The sequence below is a fragment of the Penicillium canariense genome (genome assembly GCF_028826845.1).
Source record: "Penicillium canariense strain IBT 26290 chromosome Unknown utg000008l_segment0_segment0, whole genome shotgun sequence".
Classification (NCBI taxonomy): domain Eukaryota; kingdom Fungi; phylum Ascomycota; class Eurotiomycetes; order Eurotiales; family Aspergillaceae; genus Penicillium; species Penicillium canariense.
Window position 1 is genome coordinate 2224611 of NW_026622735.1, and position 14819 is coordinate 2239429.

At 49.9% G+C, this 14819-nt stretch overlaps 3 protein-coding genes across 3 annotated transcripts; 2 read left to right on the forward strand and 1 right to left on the reverse strand.

The window, feature by feature from the left end:
• Positions 1-1855: 1855 nt before the first annotated feature.
• On the forward strand, positions 1856-4065 carry N7482_010734 (putative phenol 2-monooxygenase; the record flags this gene model as incomplete). The annotated part of the gene is made up of 5 exons (XM_056692858.1): positions 1856-1899; positions 1957-2170; positions 2224-2714; positions 2774-2808; positions 2861-4065. 5 exons carry the CDS (start codon positions 1856-1858, stop codon positions 4063-4065), a joined length of 1989 nt encoding a protein of 662 aa, XP_056538815.1.
• A 4536-nt stretch (positions 4066-8601) lies between these two features.
• Positions 8602-10654, reverse strand: atg15 (triglyceride lipase ATG15; the record flags this gene model as incomplete). Its single annotated transcript, XM_056692859.1, has 2 exons — positions 8602-10413; positions 10466-10654. 2 exons carry the CDS (start codon positions 10652-10654, stop codon positions 8602-8604), a joined length of 2001 nt encoding a protein of 666 aa, XP_056538816.1.
• Positions 10655-11323: 669 nt separating this feature from the next.
• Positions 11324-12971, forward strand: N7482_010736 (HesA/MoeB/ThiF family protein; the record flags this gene model as incomplete). Its single annotated transcript, XM_056692860.1, has 3 exons — positions 11324-11570; positions 11657-11870; positions 11939-12971. 3 exons carry the CDS (start codon positions 11324-11326, stop codon positions 12969-12971), a joined length of 1494 nt encoding a protein of 497 aa, XP_056538817.1.
• Between the last annotated feature and the right edge of the window lie 1848 nt (positions 12972-14819).

The window sequence follows — 14819 nt, forward strand, 5'->3', positions numbered from 1 at the left end:
CAGGGCTGTCGGTTGTGTAGAAGTCGCCATACGAGCTACCACCTCTACTGTCACCATGATCAGCATGTCCTCAACACAGGTTTTGCCAGCCTGTGTAGGCACTTGACTCGAACCAAGGGCATAGTGCCGTGCGTTGCCATTGTGACATCGCCAGAAGAACTGTACGACACGCGCTGTCGTTCGCAGGAGCGCCTTTGTGTGATGGGACGACTGTCATGCTTGCGGGTCTTGCAGGCGAATTCATCCAGCAGGACACTAATAAGCTGCTTGTTCATTGGATTGCTCAGTCAATGCTGACTGGTCGGCATAGATACTTTTAGGCGACCGGGGCATGGGAGAGTGGACGCTGCTCTCGTGGGTGTGGGTATGGAAGACCAAGCAGAAGTATCAATGCTAATGGCGATGGGCTTTGGAACTACACACAGCATGTCTGCAACTGACATAGTACTTTTAGTGGAGTATGTGTGCGGCGTGTGCTGCATCCTCCTGGCGAGTTGAGACTGCAGCGGCAGCAAGCAAGGGCAGCCGACGTGACGATCGACTTGGTGAGAGTGGTACAGAGTTCACTATTAGAGGTGACTGGCAGTGGATCAATGAATCAGTGTATGGAGAGTGTCTGCGAACAAAAGAAGTCGATGTTCGTGCAGTTGTGAGGATGAAGCTGTGGAGCTCAACAGTCCCTTGAGGGTTTGTGATTTATAGGCTCGGGAGGGCATGCGTCGCCGGACTTTCCTACGTATATTGTAGATTTGTTCACGCAGAGGTTATTTGTCAACAGCTACCAGCTGATGTCAACCGTAGGACAATTGAATCCTATACGTTGTCATTCTTGGTAGGTCCGGGCTGTGATACCAGCCTTCGCAGTTGGTCAACCATCACTAGTTGCTAACAACCGCATTCCCACGGCACTCGTTATCGCCCATCCGGTATATTTGGCTTATCTGGTTTTTAAGGTTGCTCTATTCCTTCATCCCGTTATATACGACAGTTTCCTGCGTAGAAACCTAATGGAGCCATCGGCTGTGGTAGTCCACATGCCGGAGTCCGAAGTTGCTGAATTCCTTCATCCGCATTATCTTGAGCGGACTAGGAATCAGATCCCCGGATAGTCACTGTAGTATCAATCAAGTTACACGACGAGGATGACTTCTGATTGATTTATGGACGAAATTTGTTGCACAGCCTTCGTCAGCCTTGACTCAGCGGTTCCTCGGCGTCGACAAGCTCGAGTAACAAGTATTTCAATCTTTAGACACACAACTAAACAGCTCTCGATGTTGTTCAAACTGCGACTGCTGTTGAAACAGTGATGTTCTAGGGTTATCACTCTAGAGTAATTGCATTGTACACCAACGTGTATGTTTCACAACATCGCACAGCCTAGGCCATTCAAAGAAAACCCTTCCATGTCGAATGAAATGAGTGCTACATGCTTTTTAGACAGCTTCATCGGAATGCTGATGTCAATTTACAATCTGTAAGTTGTTAGCGTGGGTTGGGTATCATCTCCCCTTGAAATTGAATGTACTTAGAGGCACAGGTGCTGGCTTCAGCCGTTGGCAGTATCGTTCCCCCGATAATGATTCATGGTTTCATACCTACCCTGCTCCTGAAAGGGCCCTATCCCATAGGTCAACTTTCGACCTGATAATCAACATAAAGAAGTGACCTGAGTCAGCCTGCAGCCTTACTCGGGCTTGAATCTCACGCACCCAGCCTCGGTCTACAAGGTTCCACGAGAGACTAGAAAGAGCAAACTGTATGATATATAAGATGTCAGCATATCACGATGACAGCTCCATTGCTTGCCAAAAATCCTTCAACGCATCTTTCTTGTGCTTGAAATACTACAACAATGATGGAGAAACAGGATAACAACGTCGAATCACAGACTGATGTGTAAAGTCCATGCCCTTTCCTGCAAGGCACTGTACTAATCCCAAAGGTACTCCACAGGCTCATTATTGGCGCCGGGCCATCTGGACTAATGGCAGCCTACTGGATGGCCCGCTGCGGTATACGAGCTCGGATTGTAGACAAACGAAGAACGAAAGTATTCACCGGTCAGGCCGATGGTCTACGCATGCGGACCATGGAGCTATTTGACAGTATGGGATTCCAGCATCGGGTTCAGCAGGAGGGACATGTAGCCGTTGAAGCCAATTTCTGGGTTTGTCAGTCTTTCAGCCCCTGTGGAGCAGTAACTAACAACGCTCGAGCCAGGTCCCCGACGGAAAGGGGGGTCTAGTTCGACAGGGTCCGCACTGCAGCTCAAAGGTCAATGAGTCGCCCTTCCGCCATATGCTACTAAACCAAGGACGAATTGAGAGATTTCTTCTGGACAGTATAAAGCAGCATTCCGACCTTAAGATCGAGCGAGGAACCATTGCCGAGTGTTTTGAGTACAACAAAGATATGGAAGACGATCCCAGTGGTTATCCCATTACTGTCAAGCTACGGTCTCGTAGTGAAAATGAAGCGAATCCGCCTGGCCTCGACAGGACAGGAACCAGCTCCGACCCGGTGGCCAATGAGCTCAATCAAGGCAATTTAAACCCAGACGACTGGGACGACTTCACTCAGAAAAGTCAATCAGAGCAATCTCAGACCGAGTTCATCAAAGCCAAGTACCTCATTGGCTGTGACGGGGCACACAGCTGGACAAGGAAAAAACTCAATATTCCCCTGCAGGGTGAGAGTACAGACCATGTTTGGTGAGTAGAATATGCTACCTGTTTTCCTCCGAGGCGTTAGTCTGATAGAAAATTTCCAGGGGTGTGATTGATGTGGTTCCCATCAGTGACTTCCGTAAGCAACAGAGCCCCTACGGTAGGTAATTGGACTAAATCAACTGGACTAGCGGATATCCGTCGACTCGGGACTGTAGCCCATGAGTCAGGCACAATTCTCGTCATCCCACGGGAGAGGAACCTGGTGCGTCTCTATGTGCCAGTACAAACAATCGAAGATGCCACCACCGTCAATGGCCGGTTCAATCGCTCGCAAGTTACGCTTGGCGTGATCAAAAGACGAGTCCAGACTATATTCGCTCCATACACCTTTGACTTCCGGATTTGTGATTGGTGGACCGCATATCAAGTTGGACAACGTATCGCACCGACTTTCACAAAAGGCAATAGAGTGTTTCTCGCTGGAGACGCAGTCCATACGCATTCACCCAAGGTTGGCCTGGGCATGAATATGAGCATGCAGGATGGGTTCAATATTGGCTGGAAGGTTGCCCTGGTAGCAGGCGGCGTGGCGACACCTTCAATACTAGGAACCTATGACGCCGAGAGGCACCGCCTGGCAGAGATGTTGCTTGAGTTTGACCGTCATTGGTCCGGATTCTTTACCGAGGGTGAGAAGGATAGCAAGACACAGAACATGATCAAGGTCGTCGAATTGTTTGAAGATTTTGCGGATGGCCGGAGGTCCTTCTATGGTGCTAGCGAGCTTGTGTGGAAGGTTGATGGTAGTGAGGGCCCATCCACTGCTCGTCATTTAATTCCTGGTGAACGTTTTCCACCAGTCAAGCTGCGTATGCAGGCAGATGGTAATCTCAGATGGACGACGAGGCTCTTCGAGAGTGATGGGCGATTCCGCATTGTAATTCTCGCTGGAGATGTGCGGGAAAAACGCCAGATGGAACGTGTTGTGACCTTGACACAGTACCTTTCAGGAAGTGATCCAAAAACACGATCTGTCCTCCAGCGATATGCCCCCATTATGGGGCGGTTTGATTGTGCCGTTGACATCATGGCTATCCACAGCGGATCGTGGACAGAAGTGGAATTCTTTGATTTTCCCAAAATTCTGCGTCCATTTGACCCTGTTACGGGGTGGGCCTATGATAAAATCTGGTGTGACGATGCTTGTGTGTGGAACCGAAATTGTGATGGAAAGGGGTATGAAAAATGGGGGGTCGACCGAATGCGGGGCGCGGTGTTGGTTCTTCGCCCGGATCAATATATCGGGTGGGTGGGGGAGTTGGAAGAGGTGAATGACATGATTAGTTATTTAGATGGTGTGTTGGTGCGGACGGTAGCTTGTGATCGCCCATAATTTTGTATTGAAGATCATACTGGTGTTTACAGTCATTCTCGAAATCGGCTTGACCGATACCCACTTGATCACTCCATTCTGGTCCCGCCGCCAAGGCCTTAGCGCAGATCTATTATTGGGTGGGCCGAGATAAATCGAGGAACGCAGGTAAATGCGCTTTGTATGTTACAGTACAGGATGGATCGAAGATGATGAAGCCTATCTAGCGAAAATTGGTCCAAGAGAGATTGGAAGACTGCAAGAACTCCAGAACCACCACTCGTGGTCCGAGATAAAGCACATGGGATTAAAAGAATATGTGAAATCCCATAACCACCACACGTCGCATGCCTAGTCATGTGACCCGCGGGGCAACGGCACAGGCGTAATCCAACAGTTCACCAACAATCGAGGACTGGCCCTGGCCGCTTTGAAGAATCCGTGGACCTACTCAATTACGCTGCCCCCGACGCTTTACGGGCCAGACAGGGGGGCTATTCGAGGTAACCCTGATGCGCCCCAAGGAATGCCCTTCCTAAGACCGCTTACTGCCTGTCTTTGCGCCGTTCTGCATTCAATCGATCTACGAGTAGAGCAGAGCCGATTATCCCAGTATTAGCTATGCCTATCTTCAAAATCGGAGAGACTTATTTAACACTGCATACTAAGTGATAGCAACCTTATATCTTCACCACGGCACCAGGTCTCAGGGCGCGACTAAAATCCGGTAATTGTGACGCATGACAAGACGATGGACTGGAAGAGCGGAGGCCCTGTCAGATGATGCGGAGATCACCTGAGGGATGTGTGAAGAAGGAAACAGCTGATCGGGCTAACCTGATAGGGCCTGTTTGTATGAGAGCTCTCTACAAGATAGCAGACACCTCCTCCATCGTTTCTTCCTTCTTCAATTTCGTTGTTTCGTTGAATGCACCTGGTTCCTTTTCAGCTGGCTCCTTCGTAATCAATCCTAAGGCCTAGCTCACGCGTGGTAGATAGAACAACCCCGAGTATGAGGGCCTTGTCGAGTCGCTTGATCATACTGGATGTCCCTGAGGAAGGAACTCGGAAAGAAGAACGACTCCCTTCCGAATTCAATTATGGCTTATGAGTAACTAAGCCACAGCCCCTGAGTTGCTAGCAAATTTCTCTAGGCATGAGTTCTCTTCCCTGGGTCAAAAATTTCCAGTGGCGAATAGTGCCGCGTAGTCCAAGAGAAAAGCAACGAGGCTTATACCACTATCGGCCAAGAGCTTACCCCTGCCAGATATAGAAGGGGGTAATCAGATCTTGGCACGGGCAACAATGGCTGTATAGGCTCTCTGGCCGGAATATAGGCGTCTCCACAGGGATATAAGGAGTTATTCGCCCCGCGGGGACGGCACTAGCCGTTAGTAGAAATTATGGCCGGAAGGTTTTGCCGTAACTCACAATTCGGCATCCCCGGGGAATACCCGGTCCTACGGGAGCCAGCTTATCGGTCCAGGCGAGTCAGCGTACGCCTAAGACTAATGTACGTTATCGCAAAAAAAACATCAGGGGCTTCAGGGATTTCAAGGACCTTAGGGATTGGGGTCTGGTCTCTCCTCCTGCCGCGATCGAACTTGTCGAATGGCCTGTTTAATATCAACTGAAAGGTCTAGTAGGATAATGTCGGAGCAATAAATGACGGTATAGACTAAGAATGTTGCCTATAGTGCATTTTTGGTCTAGTGGTTATTTTGCCTAGGATCTGGCCCTATTTAGTCTTGACAGATAATCATATATATATATTTGGTTTTGCATGGAAATCCGCCGCTGCGGCTCTCTGATTGGCTCTTTTTTCTTGCTTCCCGCCGCTCTTGCTCTCTGATTGGCCAGTCGCTGCGGGTAGCCCACTCTGGTAGCCGTAATAGATCATTCCTGTACCCCATCAAAACTATTTCCTTTCTATCCAGTCTACTACTTACTATAGTATTTACTAATATCTACACTTTTAAATTATAATATTGCTAATAATACCAAAGGCGATATATTTAGTTTTATATAGAAATCTATTACTATAGCTCTCTGATTGGCTCTTTTTTCTTGCTTTCCGCTACTCTTGCTATCGATTAGCCAGTTATAGCCTATTCTACTGGCCGGAATAGACCACTCCTGTACCCTATCAAAACTTGATATATTCTTTCTTACTTTATATCCACCCTAGCCAACTGGCTTTCCTATACCTATCCTTCACATGGCTGCGCGAAGTGCAGCCAAAAATCTTGTTACTCCGTATATCGAATTATTTCAAAAGATATAGAGCCGTATAAATCTAGATAATTAAGCCTTCTCACACTTCCCTCTAGCGTTAACCAACGTACCACAGAGATCGAGACGTTCCATAGGTGATGTGGATAATCTGACCAGGTAATTTGAGTCTATATTAGGCCTACATCAGATCCTTAGTTGCTCCTAATATCCTTACTAACGCGAAACCAGTTGCATCTTGTCACGGACTCGGGTCGCGGAAGATAATAAAAATAAAAAGGCACGGGAACAGATCTCCTTTGACGCCGAACCTCTTTTCCCCCACAAATTCAGGATTTTCACACAATCTCGGTCCCCTTGACCTTCCTTGCCTTGCATTCTTCACTCAAGGCTTTGCTATGTCTAAACTGTATTTTCTCACGCTTTTCTTGGCTTTGCGAGCCGTTGCGTACGAATGGACCCCATGCTCTCTGGGCGCTTGGATCGAAAGTCTTCAGAAATGTGCCCAACCATGTTACGGCGAAGCATTCTATGACACTTTATACAACAGTTCCGTGTGTGGAGACTACGTTAGCACTGTGAATAGCACGAAAAAGTCGGATATAAAGTGCCTTTGCCTTCATCAGATTGCCTCAATATCGCAGGCAAAGAATGTCACCAAGTGCGATGAATCCTACTGCACCGACTATAACGTCACCTATTACGACCTTAATCAGGATGCTTATATAAGGATGTGCAGCTGGTCATACGGTTAGTTGAATGTCGGTAAACCCGCGTGGAAAATTTCACTAATCGTGTGATGGTGCCAGGCGGAGGGAACGTGTAACGCTACTACGACTTCTATGGCCGCACCCCTTGTTTCGCAGACCCTGAGTTTTTTGACTGGCCTCACTATCATCGTCGGTGCTATAGCATATTCAGTTTCCAGGATCTAGTGGAATTCTGGAGGACAGCTATGACATGTGACACACTTCCTCTGTTCAGTTTTGGTCTTGCCTATAACGGCCACATGGTGTGGAAGGCTCCGACATGGAAATAGGTAGCATTATCGTGGAAAGAAATGTAAGCTATCCCCCAAAGGCAGATGCCACCGAGGAGTCTTAGCATAGTTGTGTGTTAGCTTCCACCAATGGGTGTCACGGATCGTTAAGTAGAGAGAACTGTGGCCAGGATAAATAAGCTCATGAGTAGTCTGCAGGTAAGCGAGCTAATGTAAGTTAATTATTTCACTATCTGGTACCGAGTAAGGCCCCGGGCTGTCACTTGGATATGGAGAGTGGCAGAGGGAGGTGACACCCCGCCGGTTTCTCCAGGCCACTATCCAGCTTCGGTGTTTGCCTTGTTTTTCTAATTTCTTGCATCGCCAATACATTTACGGCCATAACATCATTTTTCAATTCCAGGAAGCCAGAGTACTGATACACATACAGTGGTAACTAACTATTAATTAGTTGATATTCCAGGGTTATTACTTAAAGGAAGGGTGGGCTTGGCACTGAGGCTAGAAAATTTGTTGAAGAGTATAGGTGGTCGCACCAGTTTCGGGACTTGCATACTGTATGAAATGAATAACCTTGCATGGCTATGGAGAAATGTTCCAGCCTAACGCACCTTAATTCCAGACCCAGCTGGCCAGCCAAGCAAGCTGGACATACCGCCTACCACTATCTTTAACACTATGGTTTTACCACCAAAACACCATCATGTTTCAACGACTAACTAGTTGCGCAGTGATATTACTTATGCTTCTCCCCTCTATGGCTCTTACATTTGGCTGGAAAATATGGAAAAGACGGTATTTTGATTGCTTTATCTTCTCGTTCCTATGCGAACATATGGAGGGATGGGAGATCATTTTGGATGTATGTATTTTTAGTGTAAATAATATCATGTGCAGGAAAATGAGATGACGCTGTACAGTATAGAACCTGCTCTCGCTGAATGCAAGTGCGGTTGTACAGCAGAGCTAAGACAGCAGCACTTTCGGCGGCTTTCTACTTATGGTTATGTTATCATGAAACGGACTACCAAGCCACTCGTCGGGGCGAACTCTGTAAAAAAGAAGCTCTAGTACTGGAATTGTGACATTGTCAGATGCCGAGTGAGCGCAATATGTGGATGGAATGTTTATAACGAAACAAGAACCCGCAAAATAAACCGCAACGCCATCCAAATCGTTCTGAGGTGATGTAAAAAGAACGAGATAAACGAAAAAATTGAAGGCTCGCTCAGTGTAGTCGTATCTTCTGATCTATGGTCCGTTCGAATCCATCCAGTTCATAGGCCAATATTACCCAAAATAAATTATTCAATGCCGACAAGTGATTATCGGTCGAGGCAGATGAGGCCAAAAAAGAGCTTGTAGGTGCATTTCCGAGAGCTAGGAGAGGGTGGGGCGGTAGGCGTTGAGGTTGGTGCTGAGGTGATAGAGGGAGTGGGTGTTGGTTCATCCCAGCAACCCCAGAATATCCCAGGCATCTTACAGGTTGAGCTCGCTGGTGTTGAGCCATGAGCGGATGTTGGCTTCGATGTTGGGTCCCGGCAGCCGAGCCACCCTGGATCATGGCAGGTTGTCGATTTCGTTAAGGGTGGTGTTGTTATTGTGGGTGCTGGAGTTGGCATGTTGGTGGTGGTAGTAGTAGAGTCATGACAACCGAACCAACCAGGGGTCTGGCATGAAGAAGTCGACGAAGTAGACGTGACAAGAATAGTTGTGGTCGTCGGATCATTACAGCCAAACCAGCCAGGGGTCTTGCATGTTGAAGTGGTGGTTGTGGTTGTGGTTGTGGCTGTGGTTATGGTTGTGGTTGTCGTGGTTTTCGTAGCGGTGGTAGTAGTCGATTCGTCAAGGCAACCCCACCAACCCGGGGTTTTACAGGTAGCAGTCCTGGTGAGAGTTGGAGAAGTGGTCGTTGTGGTGGTCGTTGTGGTAACTTCGGAACCGTTACTTTTGAAAAATTTCCACAGCACGCAGTCATAACATTCTTCCTCCGGTGCACATGCTGGCACATCATCATAAACCTCGATGACATCTGATATAACATTCCTGATCTTATGTGTTCCAAGGCCAACACGCCAGCCCTTGTCACCCACGGTGTCATACGTACACATCTGACCGGTGTGACAGGCTGACTCCATCGCGTAGCCACCCCATGTGCAAATAGAGTTGATGCCATTGCAGGTTCCCATATAAACGGGGTCCGCTGTATGGCCAAAGTGGTACGCTCCCGTGAAGTCCCGCGACTGTGGAAGGCGTGGGTCATGGCCTGGGGGGCTTGGAAGGCCGAGCCGAGCTGCAGGCAACGCTTCTGGAACTGCTTCAAAGGTGACTGCCGGGAGGCCGAAAGTCAGGCCGAGCAGACTGGTCATGGCGCCGCCCAGAGAATGGCCGGTCAACCAGACGTTGGCGTTCGGGTAAATCTCGGTGACATTAGAGTACAGATCAATAGCAGCCTTGTAGTATCTGTTCTCATCATTCATCGCCTCGACGATGCAAGTTAAGTTGGCGGTATAGGTGGCGCTCTGGCAGTCGCAAACCTGCCTCCATAGATACGAACCACCTTGGCCACAGCAGCAACCGAAGAATAGGTTGTCATTGACTTTGTCGTTGGTGGTGGTGCCGGCCCCATCAAAGAGAGCCGGAGAGGTTCCTTTCAAAGAGATCACAATCGTGCTATTCGTCTTATCGGCATAGATATGCCCTCGCAGTCCATCCCTCTTCCATCCAAAGCTATTGGAGTAGTTGAATCTGCCGTGAATGGTCTCCCAGTCTTCTGTACCGGGTTCTTCGATATAATCGTTTGCCGTCATCCGCGCAAAAGTCAACACAGTCTTCTTGTCTGTGACATTTGGGCCTGGAAGCGTGTCCATCACCCATTCCGACGGCGGCAAGGTTGGCGCTGCGCCCGAGGACTTTGCGGCAGCCAAGTGCCCTTCAATCACCGACAAGCGTCGATCCGCCAGGCGTTGTATTGTGATGGGGTTTGAGGAAGCGATCAGGGGTGAAGATATCGCAAAAGGCTCCTGCTCTGTGCCATCCTCTGACAATGTCCATAGACGGGTGTCTGGGTAGACGTCGAGTTTCGCGAGGAGGTCAGGGTGATCATATGTCCCTCGGTGGAATATGTGACGAAGTGACTGGAATACATAAGCCTCTGTCATCAATGTAAGGCCCACCCTGATAGCTTACAAATTCATGTGTTTCGGATGGCGGATTTGGCTCATCCACAGGCACCGGTGGCGGGATAATGGGGACTTGGACGGCAGGGTCGTTAAAGTGCGCCAACACGACATTTGGTAGTAATGCAGCTGACAGGAAGAGACCCTTGAGGCTCGGGCCCTTCCTCGCTCGGCTCCGAGACCGCGGAGAGTGCGCCATGATGAGAGACGATGAAGGGAAGCTGAGGACGGGGATGGGCTATCGCAGCTTATCGCTCACAGTGACGCAGTGCGGGTGAGCCCCACGTGATCCAGCCCCGTGACGCGCCGCGGGCCGTCTTATCAGTGTGATATTGGCCGTTGCGCTGATAAACTGATAAGGCATGCTGTACGGAGTAGGGCCTCCAGAATGCCTGATACTTGCTTTGTTCATTCCAATCCAGACCATTCGCTGTTCAGGTAAGAATGTGGGAACCCTCTGTAATTGGGCGACTTGAAAATGGACCCCAGTCAGTCTACCCAACAAATCTGATGTCTGTTCTCATGGCTCATGAGCAATCAACTGCGCCACTCGGCTTCATGCAACATCATTTCAGGTCCCTACGCTTGCCGGCATATCCCAGAGGCTGCAACTGTCGCGGGAATACCAGCAGCATCGATAAAGTCGTCAACAAGGGCAGCTCGGTCAGCTCGCTGAAGATCAAGGTGGGAAAGTAGTGGCCTTGCGCCGCAGGCCTCACCATGGGGAAGGACCGGCCCCTGGTGGGGCACGTGGAACGGCAAATTTGCCGCGGGGAAGCTGCGACTTGCGACTCGCGCGCGACTCACGACTGCGGTTTCGGACAATCCATCCCTCGCCTGCTTCCTGTTCGGTCCAAGAGCAATATTCATGGGCGATCTGGAGGAAACATGCATCTCTCTGCGAGCGCAGATCGCAGCCACCGAGGCACAGCTTGCGGAGCTGAAGCGCCATCTTGTCAGCGCTGAGAAGGCCTCCGCGGCAAACTCAAAGCGCGCAAGCTCCGCGCACAACGATGATGAGCCCCGTGATGGGCGGACATCGCGATGGCCACTACTTCAGGACGAGTATAAGCGATATGGAAGACAGATGATCGTATCTCAAGTTGGTCTTGAAGGTGAGTGGGGTTCCCGTGGCATGGGCATGTCAACAACAGGTGCGGAGAGATGGTCACTCACAATCGCCGTCTTTCGGATCGAGCAGGCCAACTGAAGCTGCGCTCGGCCAAAGTCCTGCTGGTTGGTGCAGGGGGCCTTGGATGTCCCGCTGCACAGTACCTTGCTGGCGCTGGCGTGGGCACGCTTGGACTTATTGACGGAGACACCGTCGAGATCTCCAACCTACATCGCCAAGTGTTGCACTCTGCTCGGAAAGTGGGCAAATACAAAGTGGACAGTGCGATTGAGTCTCTACAAGAGTGGGTGATGATCTTCGGGGCATGGAAGATATTGCGCCAACGCTGACGGTGCGACTTTCTTTGAGTAGACTGAATCCTCATCCTAACTACATCGCACATCGAGCACACCTGACACCCAGCGAAGCACCTGCGATCTTTGCACAGTATGACATCATTCTTGACTGTACCGATAATCCCGCGACGCGATACCTGATCTCGGATACCGCGGTGCTTTTGGGGAAACCCTTGGTTTCGGCGTCCGCCCTTCGAACCGAAGGACAGCTAATGGTGTTGAACAATCCCCCCCGACCGCCTGGCGATCAAGAAGGGGGCCCATGCTATCGCTGTGTTTTCCCGAAACCCCCACCGGCGGATAGTGTCGTTAGCTGCGCAGATGGTGGCATCCTAGGGCCGGTGGTCGGAATCATGGGTGTTTTGCAGGCCTTGGAAGCGATCAAGGTGATCACCACACTGGGCGATGGAGTGATTGGCGATGCCACTATGTCGCATGTGCGAGACTCTCAATCGCTACACATCTTCTCGGCATATTCCAATCCCTTATTCCGTACGATTCGTATTCGTTCGCGCAGGCCAAACTGCGCAGTATGCTCTGCGGAAGCATCAGTGACGTTAGATACCATCACCTCGGGTTCCACAGACTACGTGTTCTTCTGTGGCTCCGCCAATGCGTCGTCGTTTCTCGGCCCTGATGAACGCATATCTGCGCGAGAGTATAGCGAGAGACACCTGCAGTCGATATCCGGATCCAATGGATCAAGTGATCAGCTTCCCACCAGAAGAGCTCATACCATCATTGACGTGCGAGACAAGGTCCAATACGGAATTTGCAGCTTGGAAGACAGCATCAACATTCCCATCTCGCAAATTCTGGCTTCACCGTCCACGAATGGACTCCCCTCATGGGTTCCTCCAGAGCTGGCTGCGTCCGAGTCTAATGAACCGATCTACGTTGTCTGTCGTCTTGGAAATGACTCTCAAATAGCCGTGCAGAAGTTGAAACAGCTGGGGTTGGACCGTCATGGACAGAGATTCATCGGGGATATCCGTGGCGGATTCCGCTCTTGGCGAGAAGATGTTGACTCAGAATGGCCGGAGTATTAACAACACATGACACGTGAATGTATATCATTGAATTATTTGCTCTGGGGATTGCGATTGGCTGCCTGTGCAGCCGGGATCTCTCATGGAGACCCAGTCTTAGCACGGGATGGCTACTTTGTCAAGAGAACGACCCCTGCGGACACCAGTGGCCGAATGTCGAGCAAGGAGGATCACTCAGCCACTGCTTACTCACCGGCACTAATGTGGAATGTTTGCCTAGTTGGTCTGTGGGCCCAAGGCAGAACCACTTCTAAGTTGTCGGAGCAATAAATGACGGTATAGACTAAGAATGTTGCCTATAGTGCATTTTTGGTCTAGTGGTTATTTTGCCTAGGATCTGGCCCTATTTAGTCTTGACATAAGTTCTTACAAGAACATGTCCCACACATCTGTTCCGTGAACCCTAGCGCGTAATGGGACCAGTGAGGTCCACCCTGGAGGTCTCTATAAAGTTAAAAACTGCGCTAAGTCCTAGCCGCTGCAAACTCGAGGGTCCTGCCGGTCTGCTCTCTCTTTCCACCTTCATCCTCTTCGCTTTCGTCAAGATCAGACGAGCGCGCAGCAAACGATCACCAGATCGCACCCTAGGACGTGTTCGTTGCCGCCGAGTTAGGAGGATCTCGACGATCAAAGTCTCTTCTTCTTCTTCTTCTTCTTCTTCTTCTTTATTTCTCTTATTACTCTATCATCACTTCTATTCGAGGATACCCAGGACCAAGTCCCCGGGAATCAGGCAAAGTAGCGCGTGATGGAGGCGTACGAGTGTACTTTTCATCCGTTCCCTCGGCTGCCGGCTGAGTTACGGCTAGCGATCTGGCGCGAATGCCTCCCACGCCGGGTTTCCGAGCTCGACTGTCCACTCCCGGCCGAGGTTTTTGACTGGATGGAACCGGTCCCGTGCGACGTGAGGCATACATCGTTCGCAAATCGATGCCGGCCTATGATCGCTCTAGTGTGCCGCGAGGCACGAGCCGTGGTCTTCGAGGCAGGGTTCCCGGTTGTCGAGACTGATGACTTTCTAGTCCCTAACGAATGTGACTGGACAGGCTTTAACCAGCTAGAGCAATGGATCGATCCTATGCGAGACTTATCGCATCTAAACTTTTTCCCCGGTTACGAAGCCCATTATTGTACCTCGGGTAATCCTCTCTTAGACCTTGTTTGGCAGGCTAAGTGGGTAAATCGTGGTGGCTCGCTTCGCCTACCACTGTTACAGCATTGTAACATAATCGACCTACAACTTTTACAGAAACATCCGAGCTGGGTTATTGTGATGCGGATATTTGTGGTACACGCGAGCCGGAGAGTCGGGGCGGCGTCGGGCTTATTCGGGCTCTTAGGGGATGCGCCTGTACAAGTGGTCGATATAGCCGATCAAGCGAGAGTAACGGCCCTTTTCGACTTAGCCGAGGAATGCGAACGTAAAGGCAACATTAGCGCCCGTCAGACGTTCTACAGAGAAAGTCCAGAGGCTCTTTCGCGGGAGTTACAAGACCTCGTGATCTGGCGATTCCGCTCCCAACAACAAGCGCCGAACATGCATCCAGCTCTTATGTTTCGACTTTGTACGAAAATGTGCAACCACTCGGATCCAGCAGATGATGAACGTTGTCCTTGAACTTGCGAAATGTGGCAATGATGATGGAAATGAAACGGACGAAGAGGGAAAGGAAGAGAAATCTTAAGAAAAAACATGGCCAAGGGCATAAAGTGCATGATAAAAGTGTAATCTCACCAATCTTCTCCAGATGCTCGATGCGGTTCTGTTAGGAAGGTGTGAGCGATAATGAATCAGAAGATTATGAGAGTCGAACATTGGATTTATAGGAGACTGAGCTGGCGGCAGGG